The 24,005-nt window shown below is 44.5% G+C and overlaps 1 protein-coding gene across 1 annotated transcript; it reads left to right on the plus strand.

The window, feature by feature from the left end:
* The first annotated feature begins 16,615 nt into the window (after positions 1 to 16,615).
* Positions 16,616 to 23,286, plus strand: LRRC32 (leucine rich repeat containing 32). Its single transcript, XM_026074751.1, has 2 exons — positions 16,616 to 16,717; positions 21,349 to 23,286. The coding sequence occupies exons 1-2, from the start codon at positions 16,631 to 16,633 to the stop codon at positions 23,284 to 23,286; spliced, it is 2,025 nt and encodes a 674-aa protein (XP_025930536.1). The 5' UTR covers positions 16,616 to 16,630.
* Positions 23,287 to 24,005: the final 719 nt, after the last annotated feature.

Here is a 24,005-nt window from a genome sequence, read left to right on the forward strand (position 1 = left end):
CTCCCAAGGAAATCTGAACGGTATCTTAAGTGACTGTGATATATCCAACTTGGGGTAGAAAGCTGGGCTTTGTACCAGCAGCAGGTATACCCACAGCCACCAATAAATCTAGGCTATTTTCTGTTTCCTGACTCTGAGAGAGACTCATTCCCTTTAATTTTGAATCTGTGTCTGAGTTAGTCACTCTCCACTCCTTTCATGTTCACAGGAGAAAGTAGGAGCTCATTGTGGGTGACTCATCTGCCCCATTTTTGATGTCTGCTGGAGAATGGGATAAATCATGACCAAGAGCTTCCATTTTCTTCCATGAGCTGTGAAGGAGATTGGGATTGAGTGGCTCATTGATAGATGTCTACTTTGTAGATGTCTACATCTGATCAGAGAAGTCTCATCTCTTACATCTATGACATCATTCTGGGGTTACAAACTTGCATAAGGAAAAGGAGACCAAGAGGTCATTTATCAGTTTACCCAGATCTTCAGTGCTGCTGCCATTAGTCCTTCTATCTGTATTTGACTGGGGACATGAAATGAAGAAATGAAGTTTGTGCAGTGGCTCTAAAGCTTTTCCTAAGTGCAGCCCACCTCCAAAATCTAGGAGATGCTCAGCCTCAAACTAAATTTTCAGGGTTTTGAACAATCAAAGAGACTGATGAAGAGCAGGATTAAAAAGGTGCTGTTTCCTTCAGGTTTGTGCCCTGTATTTGTTTTACCTCTCCACTGAAATAACTCTGTCATTCCCCCATGTCTCCCACTGTACCCCCCATTTCATTGTTTAGTAGAGGGTTTAGTTAGACAGTGCAGGTGCTTTTCTTCTCCAAGAGTATGTTTCACCTGACCTACTGTGCATAGGGACTCCCATGATGTCCTGCAAGACCACAGCAGGGAGCACACTTAGGGATGGAACTAGAGTTTCAACATTTTTCCTTCATGCAAAAAAATCCAAATATATCATTTTGGGGGGCACTAGATAATTCAAGAAAAGCCAACATCTTTAAGAGGAAGTAAAGACATTTTGGAAATAATCCAGAATCCAGCTGTCTGTTGAAAAAAAAAGGCATTCAATAAGTGATGACGTAGGGATGGATCAAGGGGCTATGGGAAGGATCAAAGGGTTTAAGGAACATAACAAAAATAGAGCATTTCTAAGTCACTTCTTCTCTCCTAGGATTATGGTTGCAAACTTCTGTTTTTCAGTGTTTGCCTGAATAATCAGTATAGCCAGAGCAAAGAACAAGGCAGTTCATACTCTTGACCGATGGTGGTGAAACCTTTTCCACAAGAGCTGAAAGCTACCCATTTCATGGTCAGCTTTAAGGCCTTGCAGATATAATGCCAATAATCCTTTCACTATGGCTTCGCCGCAGTAAGGTACCACCTGCCCAAAGCTAACATGGTAGCTGGTGGAAAGAGAAGGGGCAACAAAAAAGTAAAATTGCTCATCTCCATGGTGACTGATAAAGTCATTTTCATGAGGTTTGAGTCAGAAACAGGGACTAAAAATGCAAAGGGAGAGACCAGCCTTCCTCTTCATTCCCCAACTCAAAGGAAAATGAAAAAAAGGAAGAAGGAAGAATGATATTTCACATATTGAACTGACTAGGAGATCTGAAGGGAGAAATATGGTGTTTAACCCCATTAACTCAGATGACAGAGCAAACTGTTCTGTAGCTTGTTTGGCACCACTTGATTCATAGAGCTTCTTGTTATTTCAGTGGCAGGCAAAGATATGAGAAATATTTGCAAGAGAAACCACATCAGTCTTGTCTGGTTTGCCATGTCAAGATAAACCAGATTTGTCACATGGAACACATTTTCCTGAATCTTTTGATAAAGCTTGCGATATTTCAAATACAGACTAGAAGACACCCCTGGAGATAACAGCACACAAAGCTCAGAGAYGCTGCAAAAAGTGTGGGTCAAATGCTGCTGGATGCAAGCTGTCTCCGACCATCAGAGCTGCAAGGACATGTGCAAGACAGAAGGTCTCTGCCCTAATTTTTGCCTTCTTGAGACATTCGCCTGACAGCTTCTCCTGCATTCAAGCCGCAGCTAAAAACTTCCCTGGGGACTGGTGGGAACCTCCAGCCCACAACCATTAGAAAATAAAACCAGAAGACCATGAAGACACTTTTGGCCTTCCAAAATCCAAAGACAAATGACACTTTACCACACTTGCCCTCCAATAATTATTAGACTCTCTGCAGCTCTAGTGTAATACTTTTTCTTTTCTGGGTGTTTTGCCCACATTTTTCTTATTCTTTTTCTCTTACTGATACTGTCGCATGACCCAGCAACCTCCACATCTGGCTATTCCCTCCACAACTGTATTTGGGTCTCCTTTCTTGCTCTCTCACTCTGCAGAAGACCCTTCCTGAGTCATTTGCCAAAGCCACCTCATCTAAATCCTGCAGTGGTACCTACTTGCACTGGGAGTTTCAACAACATCTGCCACTCCATGTGGTGTACGATGTTCTTCCAACACTCCACARATGTCTCAAGCACTGTTAGGTGAGGGTTGCTTTCTTTTTCAGTTTGGAAGCACTGCGTGCCTCAGCATCAAACAGTGCATGGAGACAGGTTGCCAGCAAACAGGGACAAAATGAGTCAGGAACATGCCCATTCGACAAATCACTGCATTGTAGCATGGGCACAGCTGACCTCCCCAGCCACATTTGGATGGGTGAGTGTGGAGTGTCACCGGCCATGCATTTATCATGCTTTTCGGGTGGATTTTGCAGCTGCTCAGGTTATGGGGAGCTGATTTAGAGCGAGCTCAGGTATGTCTCCTCTGCAGATGAAAGTGGGTGGTTGTGGAAGCATACCTGTGGCTTCAAAGGAGTTAAGATAACAGTGTCTGGTCATCCCTATGGGTGAATCGAGGGGCAGGGGGACAAGCAAAAGGCCTCTGTGCAGGACAGAATGAGGAACTCTTCCCAGAGCTAAGCCTGGGATCAAAGAGACCTTGAGCTTTAGGAAAATGAGTGGATATGAGTATATATGGGGAGAGTGTGACAGAAGAGCAGGACAGACTRCAGAGAGCCAGCTCACCCCTGGACAGAAAGAGAAACAGAGACACTAAYGCCTTCCCGGGACTAGACAAAACAGTGCTTGGGGAGAGGGGTAAGCACTCCCAAATCACGGAGATTTTGGAAGTGCCATATTCAAGGCTGGAAGCTCAGAGAGTTGCTGGACACTGAGCAAAAAAGCATTGTTTGGAGTCACTGGCTCTGCCTCACTGCACACTGACTCTGTCTACAACTCGCAGCAGGAATGTCTTCATGGTCCAAAGCCAGGTGGACCTGAGGGAGGTTGTGGTTGGTATCCCAGGGGACTAAGCCAGGCTTAGTCCGGGGGGAAGCCAAGAGCAGCACGTCCCTCCAGGACAACTAAAAACCCAGTGCCTGAGACCTGCAGGAACCATATGATGAGGTTGAGAYGGGACAGGAAACACAGCTAACCTGGTGACCGGAACAACACTGTCGTCCTGCTCTCCACCAACGTCAGCATCAAGGCAGGCCAGGATCCTGACATGTAAAGCATCTCCATGGGCCCAGCAGCAAGCTTCACTGAACAGCAGCTGGAACAGAAAAAGAGGTAGTGGCCAGAGTGGAGTTCTTGGCCTTCTGGTTCTTCATGCATTTTTTAAAAAGAACAGGCTATAATGGGAGCTGGAGGAAACAGAACAGAAATATAAAAATTCAAACTTTGTTTAGTCTGGGGAAATATCATTTATAATTAGAGATGGGCATCCTGTTGACATGATACACCCTATTTTAAGCATGAGGTGAACGTGCTCAGCTGCTAATCTTTTGCAAGTGATTAAAAACTGCCAGTTCATCTCTGACTTGCTGGTTTCTTTCTTTTTTTTTTTTTTAGCATAATTTCTGAAAAGCAACTGGACTAACGTCATCTCAAGATAATGATGCTTATACTGGCAGCGATGTCTTGGAGTATCTAAGTAGCTGGGAGTTTTGGTTTCTGTTTATGCTCCTCTGCTCGTTTCCATGCCAGCCCCACCAGCCAAGCCTGCTCATCTCTCCCATGGAAGAGTGGGAAACCCACGAGACTTGGCAGGGTTGAGCCTTTGGAAGGACATGGGCCAAGCTTGATCTTGTGTGACCTGCGTAGACTTGTGACCCCTTTTTTGTAGCTGGATTAACCAGTTGCCCCATCTCATTGCCCTAGTGTGGAACATGCACATATGTGCATGTCAGGTTTAGCAGAACTGATTGCAGTGCTGATGCTTGCAAGCAGCTTTGGAGGCATGTTCCTACAAGTCTTCAGGGTGTGATGTTCCTCCTAGTGTCCTTAGGTTCATTCACAGGGTTTGCATGGGCATATCTATGCTGTTGGATAACCTGGCTCCCGTATTTACTCCCAGGCCTTGATCCCTGGTCACCCACATTGCACATTAGCTCTCCTCTGGGCTCTCTTCCCCATTAAACCAGTTAATTCCCTCCAAGCTGGGTTAGTTCTGGGGGTGCTTTGCTGCAGGGACTGCATTAAGTTTGGCTTTTTCTGCTCTGTGCAGCCCTCCTACACTATCCCAGAAGGCTTTGCACACTGTCCCCACCTTATTAAAGACACCTTGAATGAAATTTAACAGTGAACTAGCAGTCTTAGGACCATGAGTACACCATCCAGGGCCAGAGATCCAAGTGCTATGTAACTGCACACAGACAGCTTGCTCTAGAGGGGGACTAGGTCTGTGTGGTTGGCACCAGTGATCACTCCCTGGGACAGACACCTTTAGTGGGAGAGTTGTAACCTTGGAAGCATCAGCCCTCAGGCATCAAAGGGAATCAACCATAGGTTGACCCATGTCCTCTGCAGCCCACACACCAGAGATGGAAGCCTAACAGCAGCAAGGTCTGTGGGAATAATTCCTACAGCTTCTATATGAGGTTGAAATATGTTGTTTTCAGGAGGTTCAGTTATCCTTTCTGCAATGGATCTTTTTGCTATATGCTGTGCAACACCTGGAAAATACTATTGGACCCACTTCTCTAAGTAATTAGTCCACAGCTCTCCTCCAGCCTTGGCTGTTGTGACAACAAGCTGGCCATCAGGTGGGCATGGTGACAGGAGGTGACATAATACCTCCTTGTGCCTTGGTGAACTCTTCCTGTGTCCCAGCCAAGTAAGMCAGCATGAAATAGAGACGAGTTTCAGTTTGGGTGGAGGTGTATGTCAACAGGACAACRTCAAACTCATGCCAAACCAAGCAGTATGGCCATATTCACTAGGCATGGTGCCACATGACGAAAAGATGAAGGACAGTTAGTTCAGGTGCTGCACAGGGCTGCCTTGGCCTTATGGCTTTCAGATCCTCGAGCTTACATCTYGGCACTGCCCTGTTCTGTTTTTTAGGGGATTGACATACATTAGAGGTAAAAACATTTCTGACACGAGCTGTTACTCCTTAGGATGCTCTTGGAACAGCAGCATTGCTGTCAAAGGCCCAAGAGGATGCCCATCCTTCAACTTACTGTCAGAGGTAACATTTATTAAGAGGGTGGCTTTATTTTCTGTAAAACAGGAGCTCCAGTACATGAAGTCTTATAAAAATAGGCGACATTCATCTCTGTACTGAGGGAGAATTCAAGGAACATGACGTCCCGTGAAAGTGCTATTCTGAGGATATGAATAAGATTTTGGGACTGCTGCATGCAAGCAAGCTTCTCCATAGGACTTGCTTTAGTTGCCAAGAAAAGTCAATGAAAAATCTTTCAATTATTAATTGTTAAGTGATTTGACCTTTAATAAGTGTATATATATGTACACTTATGTACACAAACATATATGTATAGCTATTGCAATAATAAAATTCTCATTGTTATTTATTATATACTTGTTACTACTAAATTTATTACCCTTGTTACATACTTATTGCAACAACATGTGCAAAATATATTTACTGTGATATTTAACTAACCACATCTTGCACATCTGTAGATGTTTTCATCTAAAGTCTCCAAGCATGTTACAGATCTGAAATAACTCTGAATCACAAAAGCTTGTGTGCTACATAAAATGATCAGTAACCTGTTGCAGAGAAGCGAAGGCCTCTGGACTGGAACCCAGCATATGTTTAGCAGAACCCGCTAAGCTGCTTGGCACGTGGAATGAGAAGGACATGGCTTTCATCTGATTTTACTGAGCAGATCCAGGAAAACAGGACAGAACGGAGGTTCTCCAGGGCAGGGAATCAGCACCCCTTTCTTAGTGAGRATTGTTGCTGTTTCATATCACGGTCCAAAGGGCCCCTTTCTGCAGCAGAGCTGTCTCACCTCGTGCTTGCCCATCGCTGTCTCAAAGGGAAAAATGCCTACCGCTGCATCCAAACATCTCCTCCGACGGGTTTTGTCCTTCCTTGGCAAGCACCCCCGTCACATCAGGGTGCCTTCCATTAGCAGGGGAAGCGGCGTGACTAACATCCGTCACATACGCGTGACATCCTTCCCCAGGGGAGCCACGTGCACAGCGCATTGTCTTGGCGGAGGTTTCTGTTTGTGTTGTTACGTATGCGCGTGCGGGGCCATAGATTTATGTTAGCAATGGCAAGGGGGGAGAAGATCCCCATGCACTCACAGGGGAGAAGGTGGGAGGTTTGCAGCYGTCCTTCCCAGGGTGTGGGGGGACGGCCTGAGGGGCCTTGGCTGATGGATCTGAGACTCAATGTCTTCTTAAGGCATCCTGGATCCAGTCAGGAGCTGACAAAACCACAATGGAGGTTTTATTCCTACAAAATAAGACAKGGAACCAGTGGACACCAGCCTAGATGTCAGGGCGCTGCTTCTAAGCATAAGAAGACAACACAGATGATGCTCAGGTCTCCCACCAGTTTACACAAGGGCAATGCTTCTGAAGTGAAATGGAGTTTTGCACCCAAGGAAAAGAAACCAAAATCTGACCCAACGCTCTCTTTAGAAAGCCTTTATGCTATTACCCATTCAAGCATTAAATTGAATTAATCCTCTCCCCCAAGGGTACATCTGGGCATCACACTGCTGTGCCCCATAGAGACACCAGAGCTAGCTGGGATACCTGAAGCAACGTATTTACCCTGCTGTGGCACTTCAGTCAGATGCACCCTCTTCCTTCATGCCCCATCCTACACGGTCCTGGATAGCTGGAGTTTAGGGCTTGCTCTTTAATGGAGGTGCTCTAGCTCGCCCTGCTTGAGCAGGAGGGTCGGACCAGGGGTCCCCTCCAGCCTCAGCTATTCTGTGTGCAGTCTGCAGAAGCTGAGGCTGCAGCCCTGAAGGGACCAATTCTGCTTGCGTGTCCGTACCACCGTAAATCCACCGCAGTCACTTCGGTTGCTGTGATTTACCCCAGCCTAAGCACCAGCCTGCCCTGTCCCAGCGTACCTGGGAGTACGTATAGCTTAAAGCACACGCTCGCATCTGTAGGACAGACACAGAACTTCAGAGACAGCACATGTCACCGAAGCCTGCGGAGGGGATTTTTGTGGTATTCACAGAATGTTTCATGTGTCAATACGAGAGGAGCGTAATCACCAGCTGAGGCACTGCAGGAAATAAGCCAAGGTTGAATGAACGAAATGGAAAATAAAGAGAAGAGCAGAGGACACACACACATTTTAAAACTATTACGGAGGTATGTATTCACGTGCTCATGGGAGCCTGGGAATATATAAGAGCTCATGACTGCGAAGGAATGAATTCAGGGACCAGTCTATGGGGAGTATTTTTTTTCCCTGTGACTTCAAACTTCTCTCCGAGCTCGCAGAGTTTTAGTCAGCTGGCATGCAACAGAGGTACGACTTCCCCAAGGAAACTCTTCCTCAGCTTTCGCTGGAAAGGCTGCTGGGAGAGTCCGGGAGACAAAAGGCTGCAAGCAGAGGCGAAACCTCCTCCTCCAGCCACAGAGCAGGTACGTGGAGAAGCGTGTGAATCCGGGAGCCTGCTGGAAAGTTGAGCTGTCTGCCTTTTGCCTGCAGGAGGGAACGGGGCTTCGGTGACTAAGAGCTGCAGCCTTTAAAAATAGCACAGATGAGGAAGGTACTGTATAAATAAAATATACTGTGTTTGTGAATAGGCTGAGGAACTGATTAAACGCGCTATGTAAATGGCTCTATCTGCATGGCTGTGTATTTAATTCATCTGGGACTTGTACCACAGTGATTTAGATCCTTTAAGTTAAGGAGGCTCCGGTTAGTTTATAATAACGCTGTTATCATGTTTCTTCTTTGTTATTATTCTCAGTGTTAACAGTAACAGAAGATGGGCAGATGTTTTTTCTTTCTTTGCAGGACTTTAGTCTATTTATGGTGTTACTGAATTACGGAGCTCTGAACCAAGAGTGCTGCAGAAATATCAGTATCATGCACTGATTAAATGCTGCTAACCAAGCTCTCTGACACTGACTCCTAACACAGCCTTGGGCAAATCACACAGTCCCCATATAAAATGAACAGAGTACTATTGAGATCATCTGGTCTTCTCGCTATTAAAGCTGTCATTGAACTCTCCTTGCTGGAGTACGAGATGTGAGACAGCAGAGTTATTTTTTTCGACTCTTAAGATCCTGACAGCTTGGATCTCACCTTGGGCGAATGACGACTTGCTGATAGTAGCGATTTTGCTGCATCTGCACTGTTATCACGAGGAATTAATGTTTACGCACTATTTGGAAATTCTAAAGTTCTAGAAAATCCCAGCTTATATAAGAGCCAAAGATAAGTTTCTAAAGCCAAACTCTGTGGTGTTTTTCATAAAAGTACAAGTGTGTTTCCCTTGAATAAAAGCCAAAGCTAAACCACAGTGGAGATCTGATTTTTTTATTAAAATATAATCATTTCAACTTTAAAATGACCTTATCATTCTAAAATATTGAAAATCTTTTATTTTCAATAACAAAAATTCATGAACAGTCTTCTCTTTTTAAAGCAGCTAGTTACAGCTTAGTGAATAGATCAGTGGTTGGCCTTTTACTAGCAGAATGATGGATAATTCACAGGAGGGATATTCAGTATCATTCAAGTCAAATATATCAGAAATAAATTTCCTTGATTCATTTTATCTCTTCTTGGATCATATAAATTGAGTACATCTTTTCTTAAAGACTGAATCCACCTGCAGTTAAAGGAAAAAATTGTGGATTTAAAAATGAGTTTCTCTCTGTCTTTGCTGTACATAGATTAAGTTGGTGAGAAAAGGTTCTTGTTTGTTTCCCAGATTTGACTTTTCTCTAGGACTTTTGTTTTCCAGGGTAAATATTTCATTTAGTTTTGTCTTAAAATGTTAGTTCATTTCTGGTTTTGTACATTGAAGTATTTTCTCCTGTCTCTTGCCCAATTGCTCTCTTATAAAGTCTCCAGGGTAATGGACTTTGTGGGATTCTCACTCATTTTCAGTTTCTCTCCTGGAGCAAGGAGTAGAGAAAAGGTGAATGAAGTCAGGGAACTGGCTAAACCCTATGTTAACTTTTTTGTCCAAGTGGATTGGAAAGACTAATGCCCTCTGGAAATCCTTTTTTGTTGGGGGGAAATGCCGTTGGTTGCCTGGCCTGATAGAAGTGCATGCAGGGAGGACTGTGTGAGAGAAAGGGAAGGAAGGTAGCAGCTTGAAAAGACAGGAGGAAAGGCCTGATTTGGGTAAAACTGGTGATACAGGCAGTGTAGGAGTAGCAGTTTTGATGTGTGGACTTGACACCGGGGAGCCAGGAGGCCGGATCTGCTCATGGCAGTGGTCCTGGTGGGTCCGTGAGACCTCACYGTGAAGACAGCACCAGCGAACTGAGCCAGGAGGGGGAACTCCTGGAGACGTTGGGAGGTCCCAGGAGCTGCAGATGTGCCTCCTTCCTGATGGCGTTGGCTGAGGATGGCATGGATTGTTTATTTTTTTGATAGGGTTAATATTAATGTTTCCTGGTGGGATGAATCACCAGGGAGCTATTCCAGTCCAAGGGAGCAAAACTCGCCCCCTCTCCTGCCCCTGCAGTTCAGACCTATTTCTAAGCAGGGAGTTTGTTTTGTTTATTTCTCTCGAGAGTTTGATTCATGTGGCTCGACACAGGGCTCAGCCCAAAAGCAGTGCCTTAGAAAGCAGCATCGTTAGGGATGGACAGACTCCAAAAGGTCTGGAGGTTCAAGTCACATAATCGTCAAGACATATTCTTGTTTATCTGAAACCCTTGGGAATCTGCAGCAGATGACGGACAGTCTCATGAGAGCCAGCTGCCAGGATTTGCTTTTCCTCCCTACCCCGGGTTGGGTTGTTGTGGCGAGAGACTGAGAGCCAGCGGTGGCAGAGGGACCTGGTGCTGCACCTCGCGGTGCAGCCGGCTTTGCCTGGAGCCGGCAGGAACTCCAGCTGACTTCAGCAGGAGCCAAGCAGGCAGTGATAACTGAGGAGACCGCGGGAAAATCAGGAAAAGTCTGATTTCACAGAGTCGCAGGTGCTCTGAAAACCCTCTGACATCAGAAGGATGGGAAAGCCCTTGCTGCCTGATGGAAACGGGCGAGAGAGCCTGCTTCTCCATCTACCTGATGGAGAGGACCCAACCTGTCTGATGGAAATGGCCCTTGTTCTATAGCCCTGGTACCAAGCATACACCATGCTAATATTTCAACAGCGCTTTAGGGTGTACACTGCTAAGTGGCCCAGTCCAGAAGAGCAAGCATGAAAATACTGAAAATGAGAAGCCAAACAAATGTTTCAGACTCTCTGAAATTTTTTCCCTTCAGGTCCCTTTTGGGAAAGGGCAGAGACCGCGAGGAGACCGCTTTCCTTTCCCAGCAAGGTTGGCGCGTCTCTGAGGTCACAGTTTCAGTGGGGCAAAGTCCTGAGCAGCAGGGTCGGTGGATGCCCTTCCCTCTYGCTTTGTCCATTCTTTCTGTCCAGTCCACCCACACAGTTCTGCTGGCACGGCTGCTTGGCAGTTCAGTAAATCAGCTCAAGGAACTGATATAACTTTTTAAAAAAAGAATGACCAACAAAAACCCTGCTGTTTTTCCCCCTGTGAATCCAAGCTTCCCATTGACCTCACAAAGCAAATTGCTCCGAACATCCAGGTGCAGGAAAATGTGACACTGCAATCATCTAAGACATTCGCTATTCTTTATTACAGGCATGATATTTTCATTCCATACCCAAATCTAAATCAAATCAAAATGTCCTTTCACCAGAGATGATGGGTTGTTTTTTTTTTTTTTGAAGACCTCAAATATTTGAGGTTTCCTTGCGAAAGCTTCCCAACAAGAGTAGCTGTGCATTACAAGTGATATCACATGCTGCTGATGAGCTGAACTATAAATCCAGAGCTTCCAAAAGGCAGTTAAATTTCTGGACTCCACAGCGATCCTGGGGGCCAAGTACAGCTGCAATGTGAGTTTCCTGCTCCCACCAAGGGGGTAGCAGATGGAGGGTTGTGTCTAGGGAACATGCCAAAGTGATTGAGTAAAGAAACAGTGCTGTGGCCAGCTCCCACCAACGAAAGCTTAAGACCATACATGCTAGGAGAAGCTGATCAAAACTAGTTTGATGAGAGTCCAGCCAAGGGGAACCTGTCCAGCTTGTGTTAATCTCATTGACAAACAGCCCTCCTGAGAGCTAAACATGGGTTTTTCTATCCCTTGCACCTAATCACGCCCTCTTCCACCCACATATACAGCCGCCCCTTYGTAGCACTTACGCCTCTCATGTTCAGCGTGCATTGCAAAGCAAACAAGATGATAAAAGCCCCGCTCTTTGGCATGTTAGCTTAACCGCAGGAGAAGTGCATTGCAGCAATCCAGGCTTGCGAGGTTGGGAAACAGCAATGGGGAGATCAGGGCAATGGCAGGTTTTCCAGAAGCAAGTCTTAATTAATTAGGAAAATGAACTGAGGAAACTCCTCAGTTAGGCAGCTGCTCCAGCCCTAGAGGGCAGCACAAAATAATAAATAAAGAGCTGAACTCTCAGGCAAGCTGAAATCATATTCTGAATGACAAAAGTGTCCCTTTGCAATGGGAATTTTTACTAGCGGGTCTGGTAGGTTGAACACTGTGTACTCGCTGCCAAAAATTAAACATCTCATCCGGACGTTCAGACCCCTCTTTCTTTGTTCATATCAATTGCCCTCATTCCTGCATCACCCCAAAGAAATCCACACAGGTACTTCAAGTCAGGTGCGTGGTAGCTGATACCGAATCCCAGTCCTTCCATCAGGCTGGTATCGCACTCTTGGACTAGCGGGACTGTTGCTAAAAAGGGTTTATGTCTTCCATGAAAGATTTCAAGACTGTGGGCTTTCTATTTATCAACAGCGAATCCGAAACCTTGAATCCCCGAAAGTCGTTTTCATAAAGATGCAGATAGCGATTTAGGTGGAGGGGCAGGAGGGCTGCAACGCTTCAGGAATGTGACGCGCGGACACAAAACCCTAAAGTAAACACGCCGCCTGCACTGTGCACAGAGTTAAACAATGCAGCCGGCAAAGATAAGTCACTTATTCCTCTGAGCAAACCCGGGGCCCAATCCTGCCCGTTTCTCTGTCAAAATCCCCAAGTTTCCCGACGCACGCCCGTCCCGTGCAAGGATTGCAGGATGTCGTACAGAAGCTGGCTTTGTTCAGAGCGCAGCGGTGCCTAGGACCCAGCAAGAGCCCGGAGAGGAGTCAAAGGGAGACAAGCAACATAATTTAAAGCAGACACTGTCCCAAATAAGGTTATTTCCCTCAAAATGCCTTAGTTCTAAAGTTGCGAGTAAGCCGCTTTGCATCCTGAATGGGTGAATGGGAAGCTGAAGAACAGTTTCATCGGTGCCAGGACTGAATCAGTTTTGAAGACGTGGATATGCTTTTCAAAGACATGATAAGCAGTGTTTGGGGATGCAAGAAACCCTTGAAACAAGGTAAATGTGAAATATTCACTCTTTTTAACAGTGAAGGCGCTAACACAGAAGCAAAGTTTCTTGTCTGAAGAAGGATCAGACCCTGGGGAGTTTGTTTTGTGTTTTGTGTATTCGCTTTTATTTAACCTCTGTTTGGCACARAATAACTTCACTGTAAGTTGTCTAAGCAGTTAAAAAAAATACTTTTGGGGAAAAATTGGAAGCTGCTGCTGTTGTTAGCTACAAATGTCATCTATTAATTTTTTTCAAGTTTAATATTTAAAAGAGGTGGGGGCAAATCTTGTTCTAGAGTGGGAACTGGACAAACTGAGATTAAATCCTAGTTCTACCACGGTTTTCAAATGTGTCTTGTGGCAAATCACTGCTCTCCTCTGCTTCTGCCCTCCCCTCTGTTAAAGGGACATAGTGACACTGCCTGGGTACCATGCTTTTTCTAAATGACAGAATACTTTACCCACTTGCTAAGACTCCTTGGTGGTGTCACTGAAACCACCTGTATTTTTCAACTGTGAATGGGGCTGGGTAATTTTCCCAAACTGTGACGGAAAGTTGTGACATTAAATATGRTCAAAGCTCAGTTCAGCTCTGAGAAATGCTGGGGTTTTTACCACAGTTGACAGTGTGAGCAAACCGGCACCATGACTGAAGCTGCTTCAACTTGGTGGAAGCCTCACAGCAATAAAAGCTCCTTTAGGTTGAGTTACTGCTTTTGCTGCCCCCAGACCAGTGTTGAAAGTCAAGGTGAGAGCCATCAGTCCCAATGCAAGCAGGCAGTTGCTGTGCCCAGCAGGCTTCTTTGCCTTGTCTAGCATTCGCTCTTTCATGGCATGGGAGCCAGCACCATACTGTGCCACATGTTGGGATGTGCCTCTGGTGTGAGGACCTGTGACAGCAAAGGGTCCATGATGCTAAACTACAAGAGGTCAATGGGCTCCTTTGAGCTCTACGTGCTGCACTGGGCAAAGGCGGTGGGTGGCTGAGACCTGCCAGGAGGGGAGAGAGGAGGGGGACACAGTACTTGACACAAGATATTGCCGAGCAGGGTGCATGGTCAAGAGAGTTGTTTGGAGAAAATCTAAACAGGAAAAGCTCTGCAGTTGGGCAACTAAGCTGAAAATGACCTTGGGAAGGGAATGTCTGTAGGTGAGGATGTAGCACTATACCATAAGGACTGGCTTACCCTGCTCTGGACTGAGTCCATGTAGTCTAATATTTTGAGGAAGAGATCATCATGTTCTAGTACTTTGGGGCTCCAGTGTGACAGCTGCCTTAGAAACGCCCTGAGGGACAGATTCTTTGCTCGCTATGGATCTGCCTTACACAACAAGCCATTAAGTCATGTTCTTGGTTGGAAATATATTATTTTCCCAGTTGCTTTATGAATTTATGACTTTTCAAAACATGTTAAGACCCTGGATTCTGCCAAGATTATCATTTAAGAAACAAAGAGACCATTTTTTGCACTGGTAGTGTGACAGAGTAGACTTTGCAGGCAGCATGGGACACACACCGTCCGTTAGGGTGGTGTCCTGTTGTGGGTAATATCCATGGAGAATTTGTCATCTTATTTAATTGGATTTAAACACAAGCAATTTCCTTTTAAGTGTTCTGAGTAAAGCCTTCAAAAATCACACATCATCAGTATGTCTGTCTTTTCTCTCAGTTCTAGCAAACTAATACCCAAATGATAAAAGTCATCCTCCCCTCCACCCCCTGGACAAATTTTCTTGCTCAGAGTCTACAAGCACCCACTCCCCGTAGGCCTCAGGAGTGTGTAACAAAGGGGGAACACYGAAGATATTATAGATGGTGGTACCAGCAGTTCCTCCCTCCACAGAAAGATTTTGGAGCATTTTGCAAACAATAATTAAAAGGCATGAGAATGAGCGTGTTCATGCTTGTTTTGGAGAGGGGGAAACTGAGACTGAAACTGGCAGAAACRGATGTCCCAGGGTGTCAGGTTCCCCACCCTGAATGAGGCTGATCTGGGGGAGTCCCATGGAGACTTCATCCCCAGGTGAACCTGTTCAGCAGTCGCCATGCTCTGTGGAAACGCAGAGCTTCAGACGCATCCCTCAAGCAGTGACTAAGCAGAGGGATCTCCACCAGCTGGGAACGATTCCATCTTTTCTCTTTTGCTTCCAGCCTCGTGATGCTCTGTGGGTGGAAGACGCTGAGTAATGGTACGTTGACACGGCCTTTTGGAGGCACATGCAAATGAGATTGGCTTTGAGCAAGCCGGATGCAGGCTTGCTCCTGGAAAGGCTCAAGAGCAGTGCTAATTAAGCACTGCTGCATGGACTCCTGTCGAGAGCTGGCGTGTGTCTCACTGGTTCGGGATGTGGGCAGGACTAACCCAGATCCGCCTGCAAGAGGCCATGCAAACATAGACAGAAGTCAACATGTTTGTAACAGAGGCTGTAATAAACAGGTGATCTCTAGAGCTCGTGTTGGCGGTGTTCATGATGGGGGAACACGCACATCTTTGATAAAATCTATTTGCTTTAAGCGAGGTACTGCCCCCGTGCCTGTGATTTCCCCATCTGTAAAATAGCCCTGGGTATTTTATGGTACTGATAGCCCTTTGCCAGGGTGCTGCCTACAAGCCTGAACTCTCCCTATTTGATCACTTCAGCTTGAAGGCTTCGCCACCTCCAGCTGCACAGGGCTGTGCTTTGTATATCTTAAACGTTACGTTGCTAAATTTTCCCCTCTCTGAGAACAGTCTGTTAAAAGGTAAATGACTCTTCAAGAGCCTTGGAGCTGAAACTCAGTGGTTTGAACTACTTGTTTGCTGGTGAACAGCCTGCTTGAGAGAGACACGCACAGCCTCATCTCCTCCTGAAAAACTCTTTCCTTTATTGTTTCTGAGTTACCTGTTGTGACATCGAAGTCTCATGCTTGGACTCAGAGATCTCATTAGCATCTACCTAGACACATGTAGTCTTGTTAGCATTTCTCTCCCACTGCTCAGCAACAGGCCTACCAGTGCTGACTGCTCCGTTTGCAGCTATTTATTCTTTTGAGTGCTTTCCAAAGAGTTAAATTCTCTGGTGAAGCCTTCATTTCAAACAAATCCATTCCATTTAATATCTGTGCTCTAAGGCATCTGCTTTCAAATCTGTTTAAAAGTCTGTCTGTACCTGGGATGTATAAAATGGAAAAATGAGATTTGAACAAAAAGTTCTCAGTCCATGATTTAAGCTGTTTATATTAGCCCATCAAATCTGGATGCGCTATGACTAATGAGCATGTAAAAGCTCTTCGACACTCTGTGATGAGAGGAATGGAGACTTGTGGAAACTGTTCCCAGCACTTGTTGTTTCTTAGTGGCACCCACCCTTCGGTCAGGACTTGGCACCCCAAAACTCTAACCTGGTTAAAAGTACTTGAGCTGCCTCTGTAAAGAAAGAGGTAGCTCTGGAAGGTAACTCTGTCTTTGATGGTTGTTCTCCTTCATGATGCCAGACAACACTGCCCGGCTTGGGCACGTGGAGTTAGGTGGGTGACCTGGATACCATCCAGGYAGCAGCTCAAATCACACCAGGGAAACCCCATGAAATGCCTTGGACCTGCCTTTCAAGTCCTCATATAAATCTCTCTTTTCCCCACTAGGCTTGAAGGTATGTCGGTGGGTTAATTTACTGCACCGCGTACGTGCCTCTCTGTGCTAGATGACGTTCTGGCTCCAGCTTTCGCATGCCTTCATGAGCTGCCTGCTGTGTTGAGTTTGCACTCTAACCCTGATCACTTTTCCCAGCAGAACCATGAAACTGTACGTCATCTTCTTCCTGGCAGTGGTGAACAGAGGGATCTCCAACTATCGGGCCACGGAGGGGACATCCTGTGACATGGTAAGCATATCTCCCTACACAGGCCCCTTCAGATCCCAGATAAGGTGGGGACGCCCTTGTTGCAGGCGCTGTAGCAATAACTGAGGTCTCTGCRAAGGGAAACCCAAGGCACCCCCCAGGACCAACCTCTCCTTGGATGCAGAGGTGGGCTTTGCTCGGCTAATGGATGCTCTGCAGGCTGTTCCCAAGCAGCATCTGTTCCTCGCCATAGCAACAGCACATAAAGAAGGATTATTGTCTCCATTTTTTCTGAGGGGGAATTGTTTGGCAGAGATATGACCTGATTTCCCCCAAACTGCACAGAGGATCTATAACAGAGACAGAAAAAGAACTTAGACCTAAATTCTACTTCTTTATATTAGGCCTAAGTCRCATTGTAATCTCAATAAAGCATCTTCTGTGAAATACGTCCATATCAGTCCTCCTTTTGCAACGACACTGAGTCTGATCTCTTCTGCCCTGCTACATCTTTGCTTCCAGTGGAGTTGTTCCTAATTTCATCTGGGGGTAAGAAAAGTGATGAAGCCTCTGGCTCCCATACAGAATTTGCCCCTTGAATTTTTGCAAGTGCCTGGTACAATATTGTAAATGTTCTTCACAGCTGAACTTCTGTTCACTCGCTCCCTTCCCTATCCCAGTACTGCTGACAGTAATAGGCCATTTAAAAATACTTATCTGTTTTTTTGAATGTTGAAGCTGTTTAGCACAAATCCCCAAGAACTTCCAAAATAGGGAAAAAAATAATTTGCTAGCTGTACAAATCTCCCTTATGGGACTCATTCCATTCCTGCCCACCCTTCTGTATTACTGCACTTCCTGAATTCCAGAGAAATTAAGACCTAGTATATAAAAAAAGATCTTGGGAAGGTGACTGGGTAGCTCCGTTCATTGGCTGGAGAGGGAAGACTGATGAAACCAGTGTAAACATGACAGTTTGGATCCCATGTATCACAGTCGCATGAACTCAGGGTGAGACAGGCAAAAATCCAAGGAGATTCGCCCCATCCCATTTCTTGACGGGTCACAGATTAGGCTGATTCTTGAGAAGTAAACATTTGCTTGTTTCCACAACTCCACTGTAAACTGCTTTTGGCAGGCCARCTGTGCAGGCCAAAAACCCAAGGTTGTGTGCAACAAGGCTGGGATAAATTCAGTACTGACGGAAAACGCTCTGTAGTCAGCAACTGGGATTCTCATCTGGTATAAATTAATAGCTCAGCACTGCTAATTTCAATGGAGCTTTACTAGACCTCACTTTCTGAACACTTGGTCCAATGAAAGTGGGAGAGTATAAATCCAAACACATTTCCGCTCAGCTTAAAGAAAGAGCGAGCTACTGAGTTAGCTGACAAGCCCACTGGGAGTCCCTGTTATTTCGCGGAATGATTTTTCATCACAGTCTCGCTGTTTTATATGTTACTTTCCCTGTGGTGACACCTTTAAAATAGCAAAAGATCAGAAATGGAAACTTTCATCCCAGATCTTCTGGAGGTGAGTGAGTCAGAAACCTGTACCCTTCTCTGACTCACCACTGGTGTTCGTTTAGTTAAACCAAAGCCTTGTCAAAGAGGTTTTAGAAAGTAAGCAATCCATATCACAACCCTGACATCAGAGTGAGCAGCACTGATTTAACAAGTTATTACACATCTGCTGAGCCAAGGTGACTGTCAGCAATCTACCCATTTTCAAGAGAATAAGGCATAGCTTAAACATCAAGGAAAGAGGTTCAACCTCACTCACTTTACATTGCAAGGAGAGAAGTTCCCACTAGTCCATGTTTTACCTCCCAGAGAAAGATGTTTCTACAAGTTCATGTTACCTGACAAGGAAGCAGCTTCCAAATACTTCATACAAGAGAAGAGGTTGTGGTTAACGGTGCATCACCCTGCATCGAGGTAGTGCAAGAACGCACAACCAGTTACCACAGGTTAGCCGATATGTGGCTGGAGCCAGAATCCAAACGATCCTCAACTGTAGGGTTGTGGGGCCAGTTTTTAGGGCAGCACCTGATTAGAACCAGACACCGGATGGACCAAGCGCTCTCCACCTGCAGCGCCTCCTGCCAATGGGCTTTAAACAAACCGGTGACAGCGCTGGCAGAGCTGATGAAGTGAGAATGTGAGACAGACAAAAACCTCTTTTCCAGACTCAAGCTGCCAACCCACTGGGCTACGGGGGGGAGGAGGGGAGATACACACATGCAAGCAGATGCTGTTCACTCAGTCCCACGGAGATGTGCTTCATCTTTTCTTCCTAGTGTTGAATATAACAAAATTAATGCAGTTTGAGCCCCAGGGGAGAAAACACAGTGCAGAACTGACGAGATAAGAAATACAGCGAGGATCAAAATAGTCAGTGAAAAGGAATGAAAGCCAGAAAAATGGGAGGGGAAATGTTATTGGAACAAATGGCAGACAGTGGGAGGTATAGATTTTATCATCCTTTTATCACATGGAGGGTTCAGTGCACGCAGATTAAAGGCCCAATCCTGCAAGGTGAACCGGGGCTGACCTCACCCTCAGGGACATCGGTGGAAACCAGCCGCCTGACATCGATGGGATTTGGATCAGGCCCTGTCTACGGTGAGGGGTGCCCAGAGGGAGCAGAGGGTGCTCAACACTTGTTGAGCTCTGGCTCAAAGTGTGGGAAGAAATTTGTCGTCTCTCTTGGGCTGCAAAACGGCTGCTTCTATTTTACTGTAGATTTTTGCATCTTTCTGATTTCTCCCTCTTCCTCAAACTGGATAAAATGAGACTTCCTGCTCTATTCTTCGGTTCTCTGGGCTTAACCCAGCTTTTTCTCCTTTTTAGCTCAAGACAAGTAACTCTACAATGGTCTTGCAGGAAAGAGCTAATGGCTGGGGGAAGCCAGAATATTCCCTCTSTCTTTCTCTAATTTGTTTAGCTGGGGGAGATCTGAATGGACTGGAGGGAAAAAAGGAGGGGGCTCACATTTTAATAGGCCATCTATCTGGGAACAAGATGTATCATGGGAAGGATTGCAGAGCAGCCTGTGTATATCCAGAGTTTGGATGTGCTGTTACGTTTCTCTGGTGCATTCATTCATGTGCAGCCTCCAAAACTCACACAATGCAAAAGAGATTCACGAAACTCTGGCTATTACCCCACTTCTCCTAAACAGACCTGCCAGTTCATCCACCTAGAGCTTTGCATGAAACAGATGTTTGGGGAACAGGGTTGTTGATTTTTATTTTTATTTTTTGAGTCGGAAAAGCTAATACAAAGCTTTGCGTCATGGAATCTGAATTCTGCTTCTCAACAGAAGTTAAGATTCAACAGACCTTTTCTTTCTTTTCTTTCTGATCTTTCTRTAAACAGTACGTGACCCGGTCACCCATATACATTTGTAATGAGAGTTTTCCTTCAGTAAATTAAATGCTGCTTAAGCCTTTTGCATTCCACTTCCTCCTGCTGTTATATGTTCTCCTTAACAACAAAATACAGCTTGACATTTATGCAAGGGTGATTATGTTGACGTTTCCGAAGTTCCTTATGAGCATACACTCCAAATTCTGCTCTGGACACAGATTCGGTCCTAGCTGCAATAAAACCTCCGACTTGCATCTAGGAGATGAATTTGACTTTGACACTTGAGTTCTTCTCTACTGTGCTGCCAAAAAGTGGCCTGAAAGAGCATGACCCCATTGCACACCACAGCTTTTCCTCCCCCCAAACATGGTTTTACATGCTATGTCCTTTTCCTGCTGTATCAAAAATGTCTCATACGGAGAGCTGCACAAGGTATGCTTCCCATGTCAGGAGAAGGGAATTATTGCCTTAGGAAAAAGATAAATGCTGATGGAAAAATTCAAGGACTTTGGAGGTTTGCATCAGAAATGTTTGAGTAGTTGAAGGATTAATTTGGTTAAAAATGCATTGCTTAACTAAGCTGTGGTTAAAAGAAGACATGATCACAAATACCTGAGGGGTGTGACTAACAAATAAAGTTTGTGCCCTAGGATGCATATATATTTCTCCATGGTTTGCTTCGGGAGCTATCCTACCAACAGAGAGGAGCTTTTTTAAATATCACTTACTATTGCAAGTAAAAGTTGCAGAATCTAATACAGTGATTTAGGATAAAGTTGAGAAAATTAAACATCAGAACAGAAGTGCAGAAACAATGTTTGACTGCAGCGGGAAGAGGAAACACCATCACTTGGGACTATTAAAATGAGCCTGAGAGAAAGGTGAAAAAAAAGGAGAACTTTCTCACACCAGCTGAAAGTTGGGCTAAGTGATTTCTTTAGAGAGTTTCTTTTCAGATCTAATTTTGGATACTAGATCTCCATAATCTACTGATTGAGTTCTCCCACGTAGGTTTATTTATATAGGAGAGATCATGGACAAAGTTATAGCAGGTATCCCATGCTGAAAAAACTCTACTAGTCTAAGTCAGAAGTATCTTTAAAATGAAATGAGTACTAACTGTAAGTTACAAAGAAGTGTTAGGACTGTTGTGCTTGTTGTCTGAACACTCAAAGAAAAYAATATGACCAATGTTTCAGAAGAAGAATCTGAATGGGTGCTGAATGTTATTTTTTTTTATATTTCATGCAATGCTACTGTTCATTTCTCAGGTGACAACCCTTTTCTCTGTTTTTCTGGCAGGCACACATGCAGGCATTTTGCCACAGCAAAGACCTTCACCAAATCCCTCACGAACTCCATCTGAATGTAAACAAAATAGATCTGTCTGGAAACCTGATTCAAAGTATCCCTGAAATGCCATTATCATTTTATACTTCCCTCCAGTGCCTGGATTTAAGCTCTAACCAGATAAGCTTCATCGAGCCCGGAGTCTTTGCGCACATGACAAGATTGCGGGAAATAAATTTAGCCAACAACCATTTATATGAGTTTGCTCAGAATGGGACAGCGGGGATTGGACTTTTACCCAAGGTGGAAATATTGGACTTGTCCCACAACAGTCTCTACAACGGGATGGCTGAGTATTTCATTGAACAAGCTCCAGCACTGCAATATCTTTCCTTGGCAGACAACAGTATTATAATGATATCACAGAAGATGTTTCAGGGATCTCCCAGTCTTCTGGAGATAGATCTTCAGAGCAATATCATCATGGAAATAGAAGAAGGTGCTTTTGAGACCCTAGCGAATCTTTCCAAACTCAATCTCTCCATGAATTCAATTACTTGCATCTCTGATTTCAACCTCAGGCAGTTGGAGGTACTTGACCTTAGCAGGAATAGCATTGAGACCTTCCATACCACAAAGTCGGAGGATGAGTATAGCTTAAGATGCTTGGATCTGAGTGAAAACAAACTGCAGGCCTTCCCAGTCATCCCCCAAGTGAATAAGCTGGTAACTCTGAATTTATCAAAGAATTTAATTCAGCTCACAGCCGAATCCCCTCATAATAAAATGGACTATATGGAGAAAGACTGGCTAGATGCATCTTTTCATCTTGATCAGAAGCAAAGTAGAAATAAAAGTTCTCTTTATTTATCCCAACTCATATATTTAGACTTAAGTTATAATGAAATTAAATCTATTCCAAACGAGTTCTTTGAATCAATGTTGTCACTTCACACCCTTAATCTCAGTAAAAACTGTCTCCAGACTTTTGCAGTAACTTATGACAGTACACTGGTCTCCCTAACTGTCCTTGACTTGAGCTACAATGCTTTGCAGAACCTTTTCCTCGATGCTGGCACACTGTCAAATTTGAAGGAGATCTATATTCAAAACAACCACCTTCAGACTCTGCAGTTTGATATCTTTTCACGTCTTCCTAGCCTCAAACTGCTTAATCTACAGAGCAATAATATCAGCCTTTGCAGCATGTACTCAGGACTGGCTAAGCAAAGACTTGCTGGAGAGGAAAGTGGTTGTGTATCATTTGTTGATTCTCCTGCTCTTCAGTACTTGTGTCTAGCTGACAACATGTTGACCATCCTGCCAGCATACACTTTCTATAAGACTTCCCTGATTGTCTTGGATCTCTCCATGAATCCAGGACTGAAAATAGAAGCTAAAGCACTAACAGGACTGGAAAGGTCTCTAGAATATTTGTATTTACATGGCAATAGCCTGGCAGAACTAAATATTGACTTGCCTTGTTTTAGTCACCTTAAACATTTAAACCTCTCTGAAAATCAGCTGAACTGGCTACCTACGTGGGGTAGTGACTCTCCATTGGAAGTTCTGGACCTACGGAATAACAGGTTTAGTACGCTACAGAGCAGCAATATTTTAGCATTAGAAAATTCCCTTAAGAACTTGTATCTCACTGGGAACCCACTCAATTGCTGTGGAAACATCTGGCTTTCATCAATGATCCAGAACAAAAATGTCCAGATCCCCAATGTAGAGCACTTAACATGCCAGTACACTCAGAACTTCGGGTACCAGGAAGAAATGCACATTGGGAATATTAGACCAGAAGACTGTGAAAAAGAGGATCTAAAGAAAATCAACTTTCTTATTATATTAACATTTGTTTTGGTGTTATCCGTGATCATCATTGGAGTGGGTTCATTTTTTTGCTTCCGCAGGCAGAACTTTAGCCATCAATTTAAAGCATAGCTCACACAATGCCTTGACAACTGAAGAAATCAGGTGCTACGCTGCAAGCGTGTAGAAATGAAGGGTAAAATTATTGTCTTTGATTTTAAACTGTGGATTTTAAGACCGTTTCAAAACTCCCCTGAACTGCACCACTATAGTGCTCTAGCTTGTGGGGAATGGAGTATTTGTCATATTTTGCACTTGCTTCATTCACAAGTAGATCTGTCTAAAAAGTGTATATAGTCATAGCAGAGACCCCTATAAAGCCCTGCTGTTGTAAGGGATTAGTAATTTAAATCTGACCAAAAAAAAGAAAAAAAAACCTTTGATGTCTTGAAACTTTTCATTAAACTCAGAGATACTTTGCTGATGTCACCTGCATAGAAAGAAATTTTGTAAATTGAACATGTTAACTGAATCACCTTTTTATGACAGTCAGTGGGGCAGTTGATGACATCAGCTGGGTGGGGAAGCTTCGTGAAGCTTCACAAAATGATGCATCTCCATGAGGTATTTCACTYTGGTCTGAACTTTGCTTTTTCCTTAGTGGTTAAAAAAAAAAAAAAACAGTTCCTAAACCTTCTTAAACTGAAATCATACAAACCAACACCACTGCGGTGCAAAATATGATCATGCATTCTTTTGAATTTGATTGCAAATCTCCCGTCCAAAGCCAAAATAATGTAGCTAAACAAGCAAGCCACGTTTCATGCCAGTCTGTTGTGTTCATGACTGCC

This window comes from Apteryx rowi, unplaced genomic scaffold, assembly GCF_003343035.1.
Source record: "Apteryx rowi isolate R43461 unplaced genomic scaffold, aptRow1 scaffold_399, whole genome shotgun sequence".
Taxonomy (NCBI): domain Eukaryota; kingdom Metazoa; phylum Chordata; class Aves; order Apterygiformes; family Apterygidae; genus Apteryx; species Apteryx rowi.

Coding starts and splice junctions, on each gene's coding strand:
- LRRC32 (XM_026074751.1), top strand. CDS start 16,631: ATGAAACTGTACGTCATCTTCTTCCTGGCAGTGGTGAACAGAGGGATC. Junction 16,718..21,348: donor AGGGGACATCCTGTGACATG/GTAAGCATATCT, acceptor TTTTTCTGGCAG/GCACACATGCAGGCATTTTG.